The 16,654-nt window shown below is 39.7% G+C and overlaps 1 protein-coding gene across 2 annotated transcripts; it reads left to right on the forward strand.

Annotated features, from left to right (window-relative positions):
• The first annotated feature begins 995 nt into the window (after window positions 1–995).
• gpcpd1 (glycerophosphocholine phosphodiesterase 1) lies at window positions 996–13,786 on the forward strand. 2 transcript variants are annotated; one of them, XM_008398305.3, is made up of 21 exons: window positions 996–1,347; window positions 1,632–1,721; window positions 2,845–2,935; window positions 3,043–3,127; window positions 4,810–4,885; window positions 5,612–5,653; window positions 5,924–6,047; window positions 6,242–6,482; window positions 6,564–6,726; window positions 6,815–6,944; window positions 7,138–7,192; window positions 7,272–7,364; window positions 7,458–7,532; window positions 8,724–8,763; window positions 9,329–9,387; window positions 9,474–9,539; window positions 9,628–9,764; window positions 9,931–10,066; window positions 10,162–10,322; window positions 11,408–11,457; window positions 12,584–12,864. In XM_008398305.3, exons 2-21 carry the CDS (start codon window positions 1,673–1,675, stop codon window positions 12,625–12,627), a joined length of 1,917 nt encoding a protein of 638 aa, XP_008396527.1. In that variant the 5' UTR covers window positions 996–1,347; window positions 1,632–1,672; the 3' UTR covers window positions 12,628–12,864. The 2 variants fall into 2 exon arrangements, with proteins under 2 accessions (XP_008396527.1, XP_008396526.2); XM_008398304.3 differs by lacking the exon at window positions 11,408–11,457 and having other exon boundaries at window positions 12,584–13,786.
• The last annotated feature ends 2,868 nt before the right edge of the window (window positions 13,787–16,654 follow it).

Genomic DNA, 16,654 nt, shown 5'->3' on the forward strand with positions numbered 1-16,654 from the left:
GTAAAATGATCTCTGTGAATTTCATGTTGCATGTTGTTGTCGTCACTTTTGTGCAGTGCAAATAAATACTTTCCATCTGTTAATAATCCCCAGACAGACACGGTTTGGGCAAACCAAAACAAACTTAGTTTGTGTTGCATTGTGAGAAGCACGTAAATTCCGCTTTAATCCTGTAACTTAATCTATGAGAAACTCTGTTTTTAGTTTGAGTCTGACTGGACTTGACAAGGAAGAGTGACATATTCAGTTAATTTTGTTCAATATGCCATCTGAAGTCCACATCTAAAAACGATTACACCTGCTATTAAAAGAGGATATATATCACGGAACGCTTTTGGGGGAAATGCAATGTTCTTGGTTGGGAAAAATGTTCATTCTTTATAACAAGAAAGTATGTTTCTCTGTGTTACCACTATCCTGTTTGAGATACATACATATATTCTAACTGTTTAAATACCTTTTGGTATTTATAACATTTTTGATAACTGTTATTGTAAAGGAACTTGAATGCATCATAGGGAAACGCCGCAGATCCGGAGCAGGGCGGTATGAACCAGTTCAAGTACGCAGCGGAAGCAACATGGAAAGTGTAGATAATGCTTTCAAAGTAAAAGTGAAGTAAAAGGTAAAAGTTTTTTTGTTTAGTTAGTCGAATTGATTTAAAACAGTACATTTATTTTATTTTATTTTGTTTTTCTTGCTAAAATTTCGTTAAGTATGAGCGTGGGGGTTAATGTTTCTTTGTTTTGTGTGTCTCTGTGTTGCCTTGTAATGGACTGGAAATCTGTTTAAGGTGTACCCCACGTTTTCCGTCAATGAGACCTGGAGGTAGGCACAGGGATGATTTCCTTCCTCTCTAGAAAAAAGTCTTCAATGGGCTTTTAAATTACTTTAAAATGTTTAAACGCCATCTTAATAAACACAACGTTCATATAGTGTAGAAACACATTTGTGAGCGTTCGGCTAGATTTTAAGTTGAAATTCATTCACCGGAAGTTTGTTGTTCGATTCGGTTCAATTATTAGATGATGATTATTACACATTCCGCGAAGAAGAAGAAAAAGCGGTTTGTTTCGCGTCTTCGTTCCACTGCTGGGGATAAACGTGGGGGATGGAAGGTTTTGATTAAGCGTGATCATTTCCGGGGCTCAAATCTGCTCTCGGAACATCTTTATTTGTTTTCGGTTAAAGCCGTCTTGAACTGAAGGATGATGAACTGAACGGCGATGGCAGTGGTTGAGGCAGCTGGTCCAAACCGATGCTACTCAGCCGGATAGAAGAACCGAGGTTTGCTGTGAATCCCTCAGCAGTGCCAAGAACCGGGCCGGAACTTTAGGACTTAAGAAGGTAATGGATATATCCGGGTTTGCAAAGTTCTCTGTGATGTGTTTTCCAGCCGTTTCTATTTTCGCTCCATTTGGTATTGTATATAACTGTACAATTTGGATGCGACGTGTTTGTCTGAAGCTGTTGGAGGAGTTGAGCTGTCATGAATATTATTACTGGGAAAGCTGTTATTTTCAGTCTGCAGTAGACACGTGGCCAGTATTGCAACGTCTCTGTCCTCTCGGTGGTCTTATTGGGGAAGAAAACCGAGGTTGTTTTACTTAAACCCTGTTCTTGTCTTGCAGCCTTTTTGCATCGCCATTGTCCGTGTTTGCCCGTTTCAACTATGCAGACCAGCCAGGTGAACTTGACTATCAGGGGAGAGACCACTCCAGGTATGTCTGAATTTACTCTGGTATTTTAAACGGGTAAAAAAATAAAATAAAATGAAAAAAAAACCCTACTTTTAAAAAGCAGAAGGGTTGTTGTTTTTAAAACTTCATGGCTCCTACACAATAATTCTCCTGATGTCAGGCTGGGGGGGAAAAGACCAGAGTAAAAAAGAATAATTGAGCAAAATCAACAAAAGTGTGAAAGGATACAAGGAAAAAAGAAACAAATATTTAAGGACACACTTCCAGGCCGCATAGGAATAATTTAGAAATTTTACTTTAGTTGTCTTATGTTTGAACACTCCCTGCTCTTCAACAGATTGTCTGAATAAATCCTTTTTGTTTTCTGAGAAAATTACAATGGTGTAGGGCTGGGCGATAAACCGAATTCTTTTGTTTTTTTTGAAGATTTCATTTTGGGAGTAACTGTCACCACGCCTGACATTTAAAGCTTCTATTTATGTGGACTTTAAATTCAGGTCAACTCTGTGAGTAAAATATTAGGGGTGGGCTAAGGTTTTTTTTCTTTCTTTCTTTTAATTTCTAGAAAAAACTCATAATAATATCCGAGTAAAGTTGTTATATTAGGAGAAATGAAGTAGGAATTTTATAAGAACTCCCAACATGAAAAATAAATGAAAATGCAGGACTTTGAAATGATTGTGCAAACAACTGTCTATTTCGAAAAAAATAACTACACTAACTGAGCTGGTCGCGTCACCTTCTGATAACTCTTGAGCTTTTTTTTCTCCTTGAAACAACTTTTATCTTGAGCTTTTGACTGTATTCTTGTAATCAAACAACAATTCTCATATCTGGCCCTGGTACTCTGTTGTATATCTCACAGAAGGGATGACTGAAATAAAAACACTTTTTTTTTAAAAGATATTTTATGTGATTTGTAATTTGTCTTTCAGAAAAGAAAAACGAGCAAAGAAAAAAAATTTAATAATTGAAATCGGATCTGGTACGAAGGAATCGGATTTAATTTTTAATCTATGTCGCCCAACTCTGCAGCATTGAAGAACTTTTAGTACAACGTGCTTTCTATTGAGAAAGTAATAAATACAATAGCATCTATCGGCAGTCATGACGTGCTCCATGTCTTTATTTATCCCATTCCTAGGTGAGGTGATTGCTGTTGTCGGCAGCTGTGAGGCTCTGGGAAACTGGAGCTATCAGAAAGCTGTGACTCTTCATCCTCTTGGCGATGAAAGGTATGTGAATCAAGATTACATCTTGATTCGTTTTGAAGTTTGTTAATAATATGTGCATTGTATATAGCTTACCTTAAACCCTCTCTGATGTCTTGATTTAATCACAGGCACACATGGGCAGTGACGATCTCTGTACCCAAGGGGGTTGTTTCCACGTATCGTTACTTTAAGGGCTTCTTCCTGGAATCAAAGGTGAGTTTTTTTTTTCTTTGGTGTTTTTGTGTCAGGTGCACGTACGCTTTTATAGCCGTTGTAGTTGATGCTTTTCAAAAAGTTTTTTTGGGGGAAAAAAAGGAGCTGACGAGGTTTATATTTCTATGTATGCTCCATTATATTCAATCCGGTATGACTTCATGACATAATTTCTACTTTGGCAGATCATCAACAGAGATAAAGGCAGTATTTTATTACTACTCTATGTCGAATTTATTGATTTTTTTTTTTTTTGCTCAAAGTCACCACTAACTTGAAATGGATTCCTCCTGACTTGGAATGAAACGATGTAAGGTGGTAGGATTGTTGTCAAGTCCTTTTATGTCTGTCTCTGTTTCACACGTGGCAGTGCTGACAGCGGTTTAAACACCGGATCCAAGATAGAGTTTTGTTGTTCCTTTTTTTTTTTTTTGGTCATTTTATTATCAACGGTGGAACTTATTTTTATTTAAGACTTCACAGAATTTTATTAAGTTTTCTTATTTTTTGTGTATGATATCTCATTATATTAGGTCTGTGTTGTTTCCTACCAGTTTCTGCATTTAAAAGTGGTGTTTTGACTATTCCAGCAGTATAGCAGGGTGAAGTCACTTTTTCTATTATTTTTTTAAAGAACCTATCATTTTTTTTAACTTATAAAGCTAGTGGCTGAAAATAATTTCCATATACCTGCACTATTGTTGCTTAAGTACATAAAAAAAAAAACATACTGTATTTTCCGCACTATAAGGCGCATTGGATTATAAGGCGCACCTTCAATGAATGGCCCATTTAAAACTTTTTTCACATATAAGGCACACCACATTATAAGGCGCATAGAAAAGACGCTACAGTTAGGGTTGCCACCCGTCCCGTACAAATGTGGATGTGTAATAATAAAGTAATGGTCCACGAGTACTTTATATAGTAGGCTGCCCCAGTCATTGTTTCACTCATGGTGTTGGTGTTGCGATATTGTGCCCGACTGCTTTCTGGGTAACACAGACCAACCGACACGCTGCCGCTGCAGTCTCTGTCTCTCTTCCCCCGCCCGCCCTCCTCGGTCGGCAAGGAGAGCCTTCCGCGACTGGGCCGGGGCGTGGCCGGATGACGGTCACCCTTCTTCGCTTGCGCACAGCATGTTTGTGAAGAATGTGGTGCTAAATGATCTGCAGGCGACCTGATTATCAGGTCCGTAGGTAGATAAGTCAGTCAAACTTTATTAACAAACCAGGGTTCTGACAACTATCCCAGCATGCACTGCGTGCTTCTTCTACCGGCGAAAATGAAGTTGGCAGCTCCTTACTGTAGTTGCTAGACCTGTTGTGGCTCAATATTGGTCCATATATAAGACGCACCGGATTATAAGGCGCACTGTCGGCTTTTGAGAAAATTAAAGGTTTTTAGGTGCGCCTTATAGTGCGGAAAATACGGTAATCTGAACAAAGATACAATGCTAGGATTTTTTAAATTTTTTTTTTGGTATCCTTTCACTAACAAATCCACCTTTCAGATTTCAACCCGCTGCCTGCGCTTGATCCAGCTGGCGGATCGGCGACTGTACGAGCTCTAACCGCTTTCTGGCTCTCTGGTCCAAAGGCGTCTTTGCGACCAGTTTGAATGGTAGTTCATGTGTATCTGACTTGAAAATCCTAACATTGTACCCAACGTTGGAATTGCAGAGTGCGGGTGGCCCATGTCAAGTGATAGTCAATTTATGGGAGACCCATCATCAGCCTCGCACGATGAGCCCCACAGGTATAAACCAACAACAACAACAAAAACAATTTGGTTTTGGTTGGTAAAGTCTGTTGTACTCAAACCTCTAATTCCTGATCCACTGTAGCTTAATCCACTCAGGAAAGGTTTTTTTTTTTTTTTGGTTAAAGTTTCAATGAACTGCAGTGTTCCCCCTTTAAAAAAAAAAAAAAAAAAGGTCATTGTAATTCCTAGCTGTCTGCTTTTTTTTTTTGACGCTGTGTGGATGCTTTGGGAGGGATTGGTGAGAGCGCTTACTTGGTAGTCTACAGCCACAGAGGAAAACACTGCAGTGCAGCAGAATCCATCGCCTGTTATTCTAGGTCTTTTTAGTTAGCCAGCCATTGTGTTGGGCTTTATGCAAGCAAAAAGCCATTTGAACATGAGCCAGATAGGAAGAGTAGCTGCAGCCACGTCCACACCCTGCTCGGTGTCTATTGAGTATCGCCTTGCTACTTGCTGATGTATCCTTATTTTAATTTGTCTGTTAGTTTTACAGTAACCTATGCCGTATGCTGACTTTAAATATGGAAGTTCTTATTAACATAAATCGATTTTTTTAAGTTGAGGCAACTCAAATGCAGAGCGATTGAATCCGACTTTTTAAGAGTTAAAAAAAAAAATGTTTTCTTTAACTACCAAGGTTGCTCTGGTTTGATGACCTCAACTGATGTTGTATTGCAAAACCATAAAAAAAATTTGTTTTCTTTTTTTCTTCATTTGCAGTTGCACAGCAGAACATTGACGATGGGGAATTTGGATTTCACAGTAAGTCTGCTTACTTTGATTTTTGAGTATTGGCATAAAGGGAGCTGAATACAAATAAAGGAGACACTTTTCAAGTTTGTACCACAAAGCCACGTATTATCTTGCTTCAATTTTACAATTAAGAACTACTTTTTGTAAGTCCAACGCAAGTACCGCCCAATGAAACTTGGGATTTTTGGTTGTTTGGTGACGAGATGAGGAAAAGCTTCGTTCACGATGGAGGAAGTCTGTGCGCTGCTGCCTCAGTTTACAGGCCGTCTGTCTGCGCAGATGGGGTGAAATGCGTTGACTCAGGATGGCTGACATGCCAGACGGACATTCGACTGCGCTTGCACTATTCCAAGAGGCCTCCCGTGTCAATCACCAAGAAGAAATTCAAGAAGTCCCGTTTCAGGTGAGGATGCCACAGAGTTCAAATTTAACTTGAGTACATCATGAGACGTTCCAAACTACTGACCCGTTACATAAGCGTAACAGGACGTGCATGCAGTTATATTTAAAATGGAGCAACACTCTGTCAGGTTTTGATTTATTTATTTTTTTAATTCAGTGTGTGATTGTATTTTGACATTTTTATTTTGCATGTAGGATTAAACTTACGTTAGAGGGTGTTGAAGAAGAAGAGGAGGAGGAAGAACAGGAACTCAGCCCTTCCTCTTGGCACAAGATGACCACAACTCTGGAAATCAGTTTAATCACTGCCAACGACTATAAGTCGCGTCACTCTCAGCCAGAGTGCGGCTACGCCCTGGAGCCCTGTCGGTGGACCGAGTACAGCATCCACACCATGGACCCGGACAACCTGGAGCTCACTTTCGAGTTTTTTGAGGTACTTCCACATTCTGATAACTCCGCGAAGAGTCGTCAGAATGTGCTGTAGAGCGTATAGTGACCCGGATTGTGATTGCAGGAGGATCTGGGCGAGCACGTGGTCCAGGGAGACATCCACCCTGGACACGTCGGGACAGCCTGCCTCCTGTCTTCCTCGTTCTTGGAGAACGGCAATGACACGGGCGTAGCCACGCTTCCCATCATGGGCCGAAACTCCAGGCAGACGATCGGGAAAGTCAGAGGTGACGGTTCTTTGAAAGTACTCGGAATATGCTGCGCATCCTGATTTTTGTCGAGTCCAGCCTCATTGACCGCAGCTTATGCCTTCAGTGGATTACCTGGTGATCCGCCCTATCCAGAAGCTGCAGTGCGACATGAGCTCGTCGTACACGAAGCACTGGAAAAAGAGAAGCACGGTGGACGTGGGTCACAGAGGAGCTGGAAGCACACACGCTGCCAAGTGAGACCGTCCGTCAATCTTTATCGATGGCAGAAGTAGTTTTTGTATCAAAAAAATATTTCAAATCCACTCAATTTGCTAGTTTCAAACGTATAATTAATTGCGTTCCACAAAGTGAGGAGGAGTCTCTGGATGTGGAAAAATATACACGGGTTCAGATGTCTCATCAGTTGCTCCTGTTCTTACTTTACAGACACCACAAAGTCCGGGAGAACACGATTGCTTCTTTCAAAAGCGCCGCCAACCATGTAAGTCAGCGAGATGATCATCTCAACAAATCCAGCCATTTGCAGAACATTGAAATCTTCAACGTGTTTGAACGCGCAGGGTGCAGCTTTTGTGGAGTTTGACGTTCATCTCTCCAAAGATTCGGTGCCGATCGTATACCACGATCTAACATGTTGCATCTCCACCAAGAAGGTCCGTTAAACGTCTTTTTCTCTTTTTTTTTTTTTCTTTCCCACAGTCGTAGAAGCTTGTCTGACGCTAACTGTTCCGTTTCTGACTTGGTAGAAAAATGACCAGACTCTGGAGCTCATTGAGGTCCCTGTCAAAGACCTGACATTTGATCAGCTGCAGCTGTTGAAGGTAACTAGACAAGTTTGTTAGAGCGCCTGTAGTCAATGTGCTGCCATCATTCTGTCTGTCTGGATGATTGTTGAAGTGAATTTCTGACTGAGAATATAACTGCACTAAAAGGACCTGTTTTAAAAACTATCTTTGCTTGATTAGCGTCTGTTATCTAACAACTTGTAGGTTTTGTGGTTATTCTGGGTTTTATTGTGATTTTTAGCTCTTCCTGTGTTTTGGTGGTCGACCCAGAATGACCCTGTTCTTTAAACAATATTTGCGCAGACAGCTGGAAGGTCACCAGACCGGGTCTGACAGAAAATCTATCACACCCAGATGCCTTCGTACAATCCTTTTGAATTCAGTTTTAGTGATTTTTCTTCAGGTAGTTAAGCAGGATTCCTTGACCATCGACTCAACAATTATAACAATGTATATATATATTTTTTTGTTTTTTGTCATGTTAAGATATGGCTAAGGTATTAAGTTATGCTGCTTTGTGCACTGAAGATTTTTTTTTGTGTGCGTGTGTGTGTGTGTGTGTTTATCAGCTGATTTAATCGTTGGTCTTATGATCAGAAAATGGTTAGTAGGAAGTGGTTAGGGTTATTACAGTAATGTTCGATTGACAATTCTCTAGGTCGGGAGCTGACGATTGTTTTAGTGATCGATTTTATTTGATCAATTAGTCAGATTAAAAGTAAAAATTGCTACATTCTGTAGCTTTTTCATTTAACCACTTAAGCCTTTTTATGCGATATTAGAAATACTTTATAAGATGCAAATAAACAAAAACAAGCATCTTTTTTTAAAATAAGAGAACACGCATCTTATTACCTAAAATCCAACAACATATTCCTGTAGAGTAACCTTGATGATTTGTGGCAAAATATGCATTTGCAGCTAAAAAAAAAAGCACTTCTAACATCAGCAGGTGAAAAGCTCAGCCCTTTCTGCTTGACTTAACATCAACACAGCTCAGGATTGACCCGATGACTGTTTTTTGGGATTAACCAATCAATGGTTGATTAGAAAAAGGTGTTATATTTGAACCAGGTGAGTTATTTGAAGAGTTCTTGGTAGATCAGATGAAAATATCAACAGCGGAAACGACCTCATGGATCATTGATGACATGAGTAATATGTTTCTTCTTTCTTTAACAGTAAAGCATGAATATATATATTTTTTTTGTTTGTTTTTTTGCCCAGCTGGCCCATGTCGCTGCAATGACAGGAAGTGATCACAAAGGTAAGCAGTTCCTCACCACTTTCTTTTTGTTTTGTTAGAAATACAGCAAAGATTTCATTAGCTTATCTACCTAGTGCTGTTTACATAATAGTTGAGCCGTGTCATAGGAGGCGGTTTTGACCGTGCCATGCAGTGCAGAGGTCAACATACGGCAACCTGAGATCTTTATTAAATCTTAAATGCGCCCGTGTTTGTCGTCAGAAAAGACCGAATATCTATTTTTTTCACACCTTTATGGTAATCTGTTTTAGAGTAGTTTTAATGCTTCCTTCAGGACTACAGCAAAATCCATGGGCTTAAAGAGAGGAAGAATGATCAAATCTATTTTGCAATACTGACTCAATCACAAACGTCTGGACGTTTGAACTTGGAAAAACATTTGATTGCACATACCTCACAGACGTGGTAGAAAAATCCCCCTTTGTAGTGACTCCAATTCACTTCTGCTTAAAAGCTGCTTTGTTTAACTGATGTTGCTTCACACAAACGAGGAACGGCCGATATTGCGTAATTGTTTGGACGACGTGTGAACGCTACCCCCCCCCCGTTCTGTTTGTTTTTTAAGATCTCCTGGAGGATGAGGATGAAGTTGACGAACATCAGCCGTTCCCCTCCTTATCACAGGTAAGGCATGTTGTAATGATCATTTTTGACCTAAAGGCAGCCCACATCTGACAGTAGCCGCCTTTCTCTGTGCGCTTTCTCCAAAGATTTTCCAAGCCGTCCCAGAAAGCGTTGGCTTCAACATCGAACTGAAATGGATCAGCCAAATGAAAGTACGTCTTGTGAACCAGACTTTGAAACAAAGTGTAATCGTTGAACATAAGCTGACGTCTCTTGTTGCGCCGTTTCTTTTTTTCACAGGACGGAACGTGGGACGGGAACCTGTCCTCGTATTTCAACATGAACACCTTCCTGGACATCATTCTCACCTGCGTTCTGCAGAAGGCTGGGAAAAGGCGGATCATCTTCTCATGTTTCGACCCAGATATCTGCACCATGTAAGTGCACGCCGTTGCCGCTCGCGTTTACAGTTGAAACATCGCGGCTCGTTAACGATCGCTGTAAAAGCAGAGGCACTTCAAATATATATTTTTTTCCTTCAGGTGCCACCTTCTGAAGGATCTATTTAAAATGCTTAAACTGCCCGTGTAATCTGGTTCACAGGGTGCGACTGAAGCAGAACAAGTACCCCATCCTTTTCTTGACTCAGGGCATTTCAGAAAAGTACCCCGAGCTGATGGACGTGCGCTGCCAAACAACGCAGATCGCCATCAGCTTCGCTCAAAGCGAGAACATCCTGGTGAGTGATTTTTATTCTCTGGAGGTTCAATAATACACTTAAGGGGAAAACTGCAATCTTCTTATTTGCTGGACTTTGATGTTTCGCCCTCGCAGGGAATCAGCGCTCACACCGAGGAGCTGCTGAAGCACCTCAACTACATCGGCGAGGCCCAGTCCAAAGGCCTGGTGGTGTTCAGCTGGGGAGACGACAACAACGAGCACGAAAACAGAAGGAAGCTGAGAGAGCAGGGCATCGACGGGCTCATTTACGACAGGTGAGGTTAAAGTTTAACATGAGTTTACGGTGATGATTAGCAAAGATCGCAGTTTGTTTGTTGTTTTTTATGAAGATAAGATTCAGACAGTGAATCACTGCTGCGTTGGTGAGTCGTTGAGATTACCGTCTCCACCCAGGAACGGCGAGTTTAAGAAATGATTGCACACGGCTCCAACTCTGCCAGATTGCAAAGTTATTTTTTGTAGCACGACAGCACAGGAAACATGATATGCACAGTTTGTCAGACCGGCCATGAACGCTTTAACAGTAGGTACTCCTCGACATAGGATGTTATTTTAACATTTGTGCTTTATTTCCAACGGTAAACGCCTTACAAATTTATGCACTTTTCCAAAATCACGTAATGGTTAGGGTAGGTTCTTTATATAATTGGATTTTACTGTTGTACTAATACGTTATCCTCATATTCAGAAAGCCACTATATATGCTACGGGCTGCTATGTTTCAAATTTCCATTTATTTTATTTTATTTTTTTAAATGCAGCCTCGCTTGAGTAGCAAAACGTTCTTTGCCACACTTATTTTATTTTATGTAGGTTAAGGAAAATCCTGTTGCTAAGCAGCCAACATCCAAGTGGCTGCTCCCATTCTTCCTGGTTTACATAAACAGGGTTGTTTATTATCTTTTTCAAGGATTACATACTTATGTAATCCACTGGCAGTGTTTTGGATCATTTGGCACCTGTTTGTCTCTTTGACTGAAAAGGCTCGATTGTTTATTGACCAGTCATAGCGTGAAATGAACGAACGCGATGTGCCAGGACTCTGTTATGTAAAGTATTTGAAGTTGAACAGATTCCTCTGCTTCCGGGGGAGAGAACTGCTGCATCAACAGCAGAGCCGACTCGCCAGGCAGTTTTACTTCTCTGTGTCTCCCGTGCTGTGTGACATTTGCTCTATATTTATGTCTGCTCTTCGGCCCAGATGTTTGCAGACTTCTGCAGAAAGCAGAGGGAATCGTAGGAACCGGAACGTTTTCATGTGTTACAGCAAAAAAACCAAAAAAAATAAAACCAATCTCTTACATCATTGTGATAACTGCCTCTTTTTTTTTTTTTACAGAATTTGCGAAAGCTTGCTGCCATATTTTGACTCGAGTTCTTCAGATTCCTGTAATGTCTCTCTCTGGTTCCTGTTTTTTTTGTTAATTTACTCACGTTGTCCCCCTCCGCTCGTCTTTGGTCGCTCGTCCTACATGCTACCCGAGTGAATCCTGCTCATCTAACGTTGCCGCAGCACAGCAGCGTTTCTTGACAATGATACATGAGGCGGTTGACTTATCGTATTTCTTAAGACCTTGGACGATGATATATATATATTTTTTTTTAGTTTTGAAGCGATTTAAAAAATTCTTCTTCCAAACACACTTGTGTTGTCTTCGATTGGTCAGCTGCCATGGTTATCATTTTGAAGCTTTTTTTGTTTATTTTAATGATCACAAGGACCCTTCCTGTTACCGTCACATCTGCTTGAGAATGCTTTTAAGTTCCTCCGTTTTTATTCTCGCTGTCGTTTGTCATGATTTTTCAGTTTGAATTTGTATCTAAAATTGGCACAGAGAGCGAATGGCTTTTTTTTTTTTTTTTCTGCATGAAACTAAAGATTCTGAATGACGGACTGCTGCTTGTAATCGGATTTACAGAAAGCAGACTTGCACCAGTGTTGCTGCAGCAAACCATGTGTGCTCACTTGCAACTGGTCAAACTGCCTCGGATGCATCTGCAGGACTTTTATCTGCTTAATTGCAGGCGGTACAAAAGCTAATCAGCCAAATAAACCAGACATAAGATGCCACTTAGTCCAGAGTAAACCTGCTAATCCCGGAATGCTATTAAAAGTTGTCATTCCAGCTTCATTCCTGCTGGCAGAACAGCAACCAGTGCAATCACTCACCTGCTTTAACATGCATGAGAAACGATGGGTGATTTACCATCAGCTTTTACAGAAAATGTAAGACGATAGTCAAACTGGCCAGCTTGCCTTTTTTTATTTTTCTTCAACTTTTCAAGATATATGATTGTTAAATCTGCCTAGCAACAGTGTAGATTCATACGACTTGCAAATTTCACCAATACTTGGATGAATTTATGTAAAGCAACGACATTGTGTTTTCCTAACAATCTAAAGCAAAACTATTTTATGTAGCACAACGCATTTGTGAGGATTTTCTTAGAATGTCGGGAATGATTGGGAATTGATCCTAACTCCACAATTGTTTCCTTCTTTCCTCCACTCCAGTATCTGCGATGCTCAAGGAGAGCAGCCAAACATCTTCCAGGTAGAAGAGCAGCACTCCCTGCAAGAGGTCATTACAGAGGAGACCCTAAAGAGCTCCGCCTGCTCCTGTTACTCCATTCCCTGCTCCGCCGTGCCGTGCGTCGCCCCCACGGTCCACCACGGAAGCGTGGAGTCCGATTCCGGGCTCAGCTCCTCGTAGAAACCCGACCGCGTCGACGTTTCACGACGTCATTTTTGCACGCGTCCTTTGAGGTTGACCAAAATGCGATTGGTTGATAAAATTAACCAAAAAAAAAAAAGAAAATTTACAATTGTTGGCTAGATTCATTCTTCTATGTCCCACACGGCCCTGGAGTTAAATGGAGCCACGTTTGGGAAATTTAGCCAAAAAAACAACAGTAGTCCATGCAGGTGTACAAGTTTGTGGTGGATCAAAGTGAAATTTAATGCAGATGAGACTTTACATGCTGAAAGAGTTTTTTTTTTTTTGCTATTTATGTGCCATCATCCTTTGAACAATAGAATGGAAAAAAAATGTGACAATGTGTTTTTAGAAATCAGTGGAGTGACGGGTCGCATTAGCATTCTGCAAACAGTGCTGGTTGCCAATATTTAATACCCTTTTTTTTTTTCTAGTGGAGCAACTTGATGCACTTTAAAAACCACCTTAGGAATAATTAAATTCCTCTTAATAAAGTGTTATTGAAAGCACTTGTTCCACCTTTTTTTTAATTTTTTTTTTTTTAATGGCTTTAAGCTTTTATTGACTTTAGTTATTATCGGCCATTATTCTGCATTGCATATTGTATGTACTGTATGATTTAGCTTCATATTTACTTGAGGTAAGCAGATGAATGTTTTTGCAACAGTGCACATGTAAACCACAGCCTTATGGGGGATTTTGTGTTGTTGTGCTTTGTTTCAGCATGAGCAATCTGTCACTTTGTCATTTCAAATAGACTTGTGTAAAAAAAAAAAAAAGAAAATGTTTGGATTGTCGTTCCCACCTCCTGGTGAATCTGTTCCACCGGTTATCCTCTGGTTGGGCTTACACAGCTTTGTAATATGTTTTGTACAGAACCCGTCTTATGATCAGCAGCGTGTAGACTGCCACATGCTTTCCTTGAATGTATATGGATGAATAACTGAGCCATGTGTACAATACTAACACATGGAATGTAAATAAACTCGCACATTTCCTCATTTCTGGTCTCCGTGCTGATTCAGCTCAACTTGTCCTGACGCTAAACCGGCGAGTTGCAAACGCAAAGCCGGAGCCAGCATGTTTGTACGGTTTTTGAAGTGGTTTCAATTTAATATGTCTGCAGGTGTTTTTTTGTAAGACCTTCAGTCACTCTTTACAATTTCTTTACGCTGCAAATGTAATCTCTTCAAGCATCGGGTGTTTTAAAACCAGACTTGGACTATATAATTCATTGTGCAATCAAGGACTAAATGTTGAATGCACTTAAACACATACCAGACACTGCTGACACTACACGTTCTACAAAACCCCAGTAAAAATGAGACATGCCTTGAATTACATTTCTATTTTGTGTTGCACCTTTTTATATTTTCAGGTTCTTTAAAGAATTCAGAGATATTGCATAAGGAACAACCCAACTCTAAAATATTCTCTAATGTAAATTTATTTCATAAAAAGTTTCATAAAGTCTCTTCTTATTGATCATTCTTTCCTTGCTTTGTGTTCTTAATTTTTTACTTAATTCCTTCTTTTCCATTTGTTTCTTGCTTTCTGTTAATCTTCCCTGTTTTACTTGCTTCCAGTTTCTGTTTTTGTTTTTTTTCTAAACCCTTCCCACAGCAGAAATATCTGGCATTAACCCAAAGTGATATTTCCTATTTTCCATTTCAAAATGTATGTGAAGGATTGGGAACTCTGGAAAGTTTGGATCAATATTACATTTCTAACTTAAAAAAAAAAAATCTGCAGGAGCAGTGGTTATGAAACCACTGAAGGTGCCGTTAGTTTACCAGTTTTTATACTTCTGGCAACCATAATGAAACTTTGACTTTCATCATCAAAAGTTGTTTCCATGGAGTAGTTTAAGTCTTCTGGGACAGATCAACTTGCTTAGTTCTTAACTTGTAAGTAACAAAAACTGACATTTTACATGAATTAGTCATGTTTGATTTTTTAATAGCATGTATTTTGATATAATTGGTAAACATTATATATAACTGGTCAAACATTCGCCATCCTCCTGTCGCCTTCAGGCTGTAATCTTAGGATCCTGGTCACAAAATCCGATACTGAGTGTGGGCACCAGTGGATAATTGCACAACGGCTGTTGTGAGTGTGAATGCTAACGCTTGAAATTCAATAGTCTCACAAATATTGCATGCACACAATCCTTTGCACACATATTGATATCTGATCTTGCAACTCTAACGTGAGTACGACGTTACGAGTGCTACCAGTGACGTGTGGACCACAGTTTGAGAACCGTGGGGGTTTAAACCTCTCGCACAGTAACGCATGTATCTTAAATGACAAATGGTTTGACAAATTCTCGGCAATGAGGTCACATCTACCAGCTCTGCTGCTTCATCAGGCATGTGAAGAACATAGTTACCATGTATCTCCAGTTTCCAGAGAGCAATGAACTTTCAAAATGCAGCTAAACATATCACCGTGCATACTAAAGAGGCATAAAATGCAAGTACTAGTGCCATTAAATAATCCATACAACTTGGTTGCTTTCATTTCCTGAAGTCTTTAAAACCACTATCTCCTGTGACACGTGTGTCACAGGAGATACTGTCCACTTACACTTTACTACTAATGTGCAGTAAAAAAATGGAATGATTTACTCTTGTACACATTGTAGACAGGCCATTTAAAAGTCATGAACTAAATGTTATGCTGATATTGGTATGAGTAGAGTGGGAATGCCAGCAGTTTTTATTGCAGACATTTGCAATTTCATAGTCCTACAGCATAAAAATATGCACTGGTACATCGAGGTCAGACTAAAAGATTCTCAGTAATGTGTAACTAAGGAGGAAAATAAGCTAAATTTATGCTGAAAATGTATGTAAACCGTAAACTGTTTCGCAGTTTACTGTGATTTCACATGAAAATTTAGGCTTATTGCTGCAGGCAGTCAAATCGATACGACTGAGAAAATAATGGTGATGATTACAAATGATAGGACCGGGGAATCCTTTGCTCCAAAACTTATGGCATCGATTTGCATTGACACGCTGACGATAAGAAAAGATAAACTGCCTCAGTCAATGAAGTTGTGCACGTCGTGGGTCATGATTCGGTTTGAAGAAACACGATCATAGTCACCAGAAAAGTTGATGTGACATGCACAGATGGAATCTATCTTTCTTTCTTTCTTTCCTTCTTTTTTATTTCTTTCTTTTCTTCTTTGTTTCTTCTCAGAAATTATAGCTGTGGTATGTGTGGTTTAGTCATTTACATAACAGCAAGAAGCCCGGATGGTGTGAGGGTTCATGTCGTCTGATGGTTGTCTGGCCAGTATCGCCGTGAACTTTGGTTTTATCATCACTGATCTCTGTTTATTTTTGCAACACCCTTAGTTGTGCTTATTAGCTCAACAATATGTATCTGATAAGGTTTTACAATTTAGATTGAAGTTCATATTGCTGACACATCCCCCACAGTCTTTCTATCAAAAATTATTTAAATATGTCACTGTGAAGAGTATATCAAAACTTTATATTATAAACAACACTCTAAAAGATCTTTACAGACATTTAAACAGATCATACTCACTGGCACTATAATTGCAGTTAATTTCTCTTGATAGAAATCAGAATTTGATTATAAACAAAACACACACTTAAAAAATGTTTTAACTTTGTTGGGATGTCAATGTTGTGGCTACTGAAATCGATCTTACTACCTGAAGGCTGTTGAGATTCACTACGTTAGAAACAAAAGTCTCTCATGGTGTTTTAGCGCCCTCTGCTGACAAATAAACCACTTGCAAAACCGCAAGCTGTGCCTTTTTTTTATTTTAGTCCAGATATACATAAATGTTGTATTTATCTGTGGAGAAATTGAAAACACACTAT

This window comes from Poecilia reticulata, chromosome 21 (genome assembly GCF_904066995.2).
Source record: "Poecilia reticulata chromosome 21, P_reticulata-male-v2, whole genome shotgun sequence".
Lineage (NCBI taxonomy): Eukaryota > Metazoa > Chordata > Actinopteri > Cyprinodontiformes > Poeciliidae > Poecilia > Poecilia reticulata.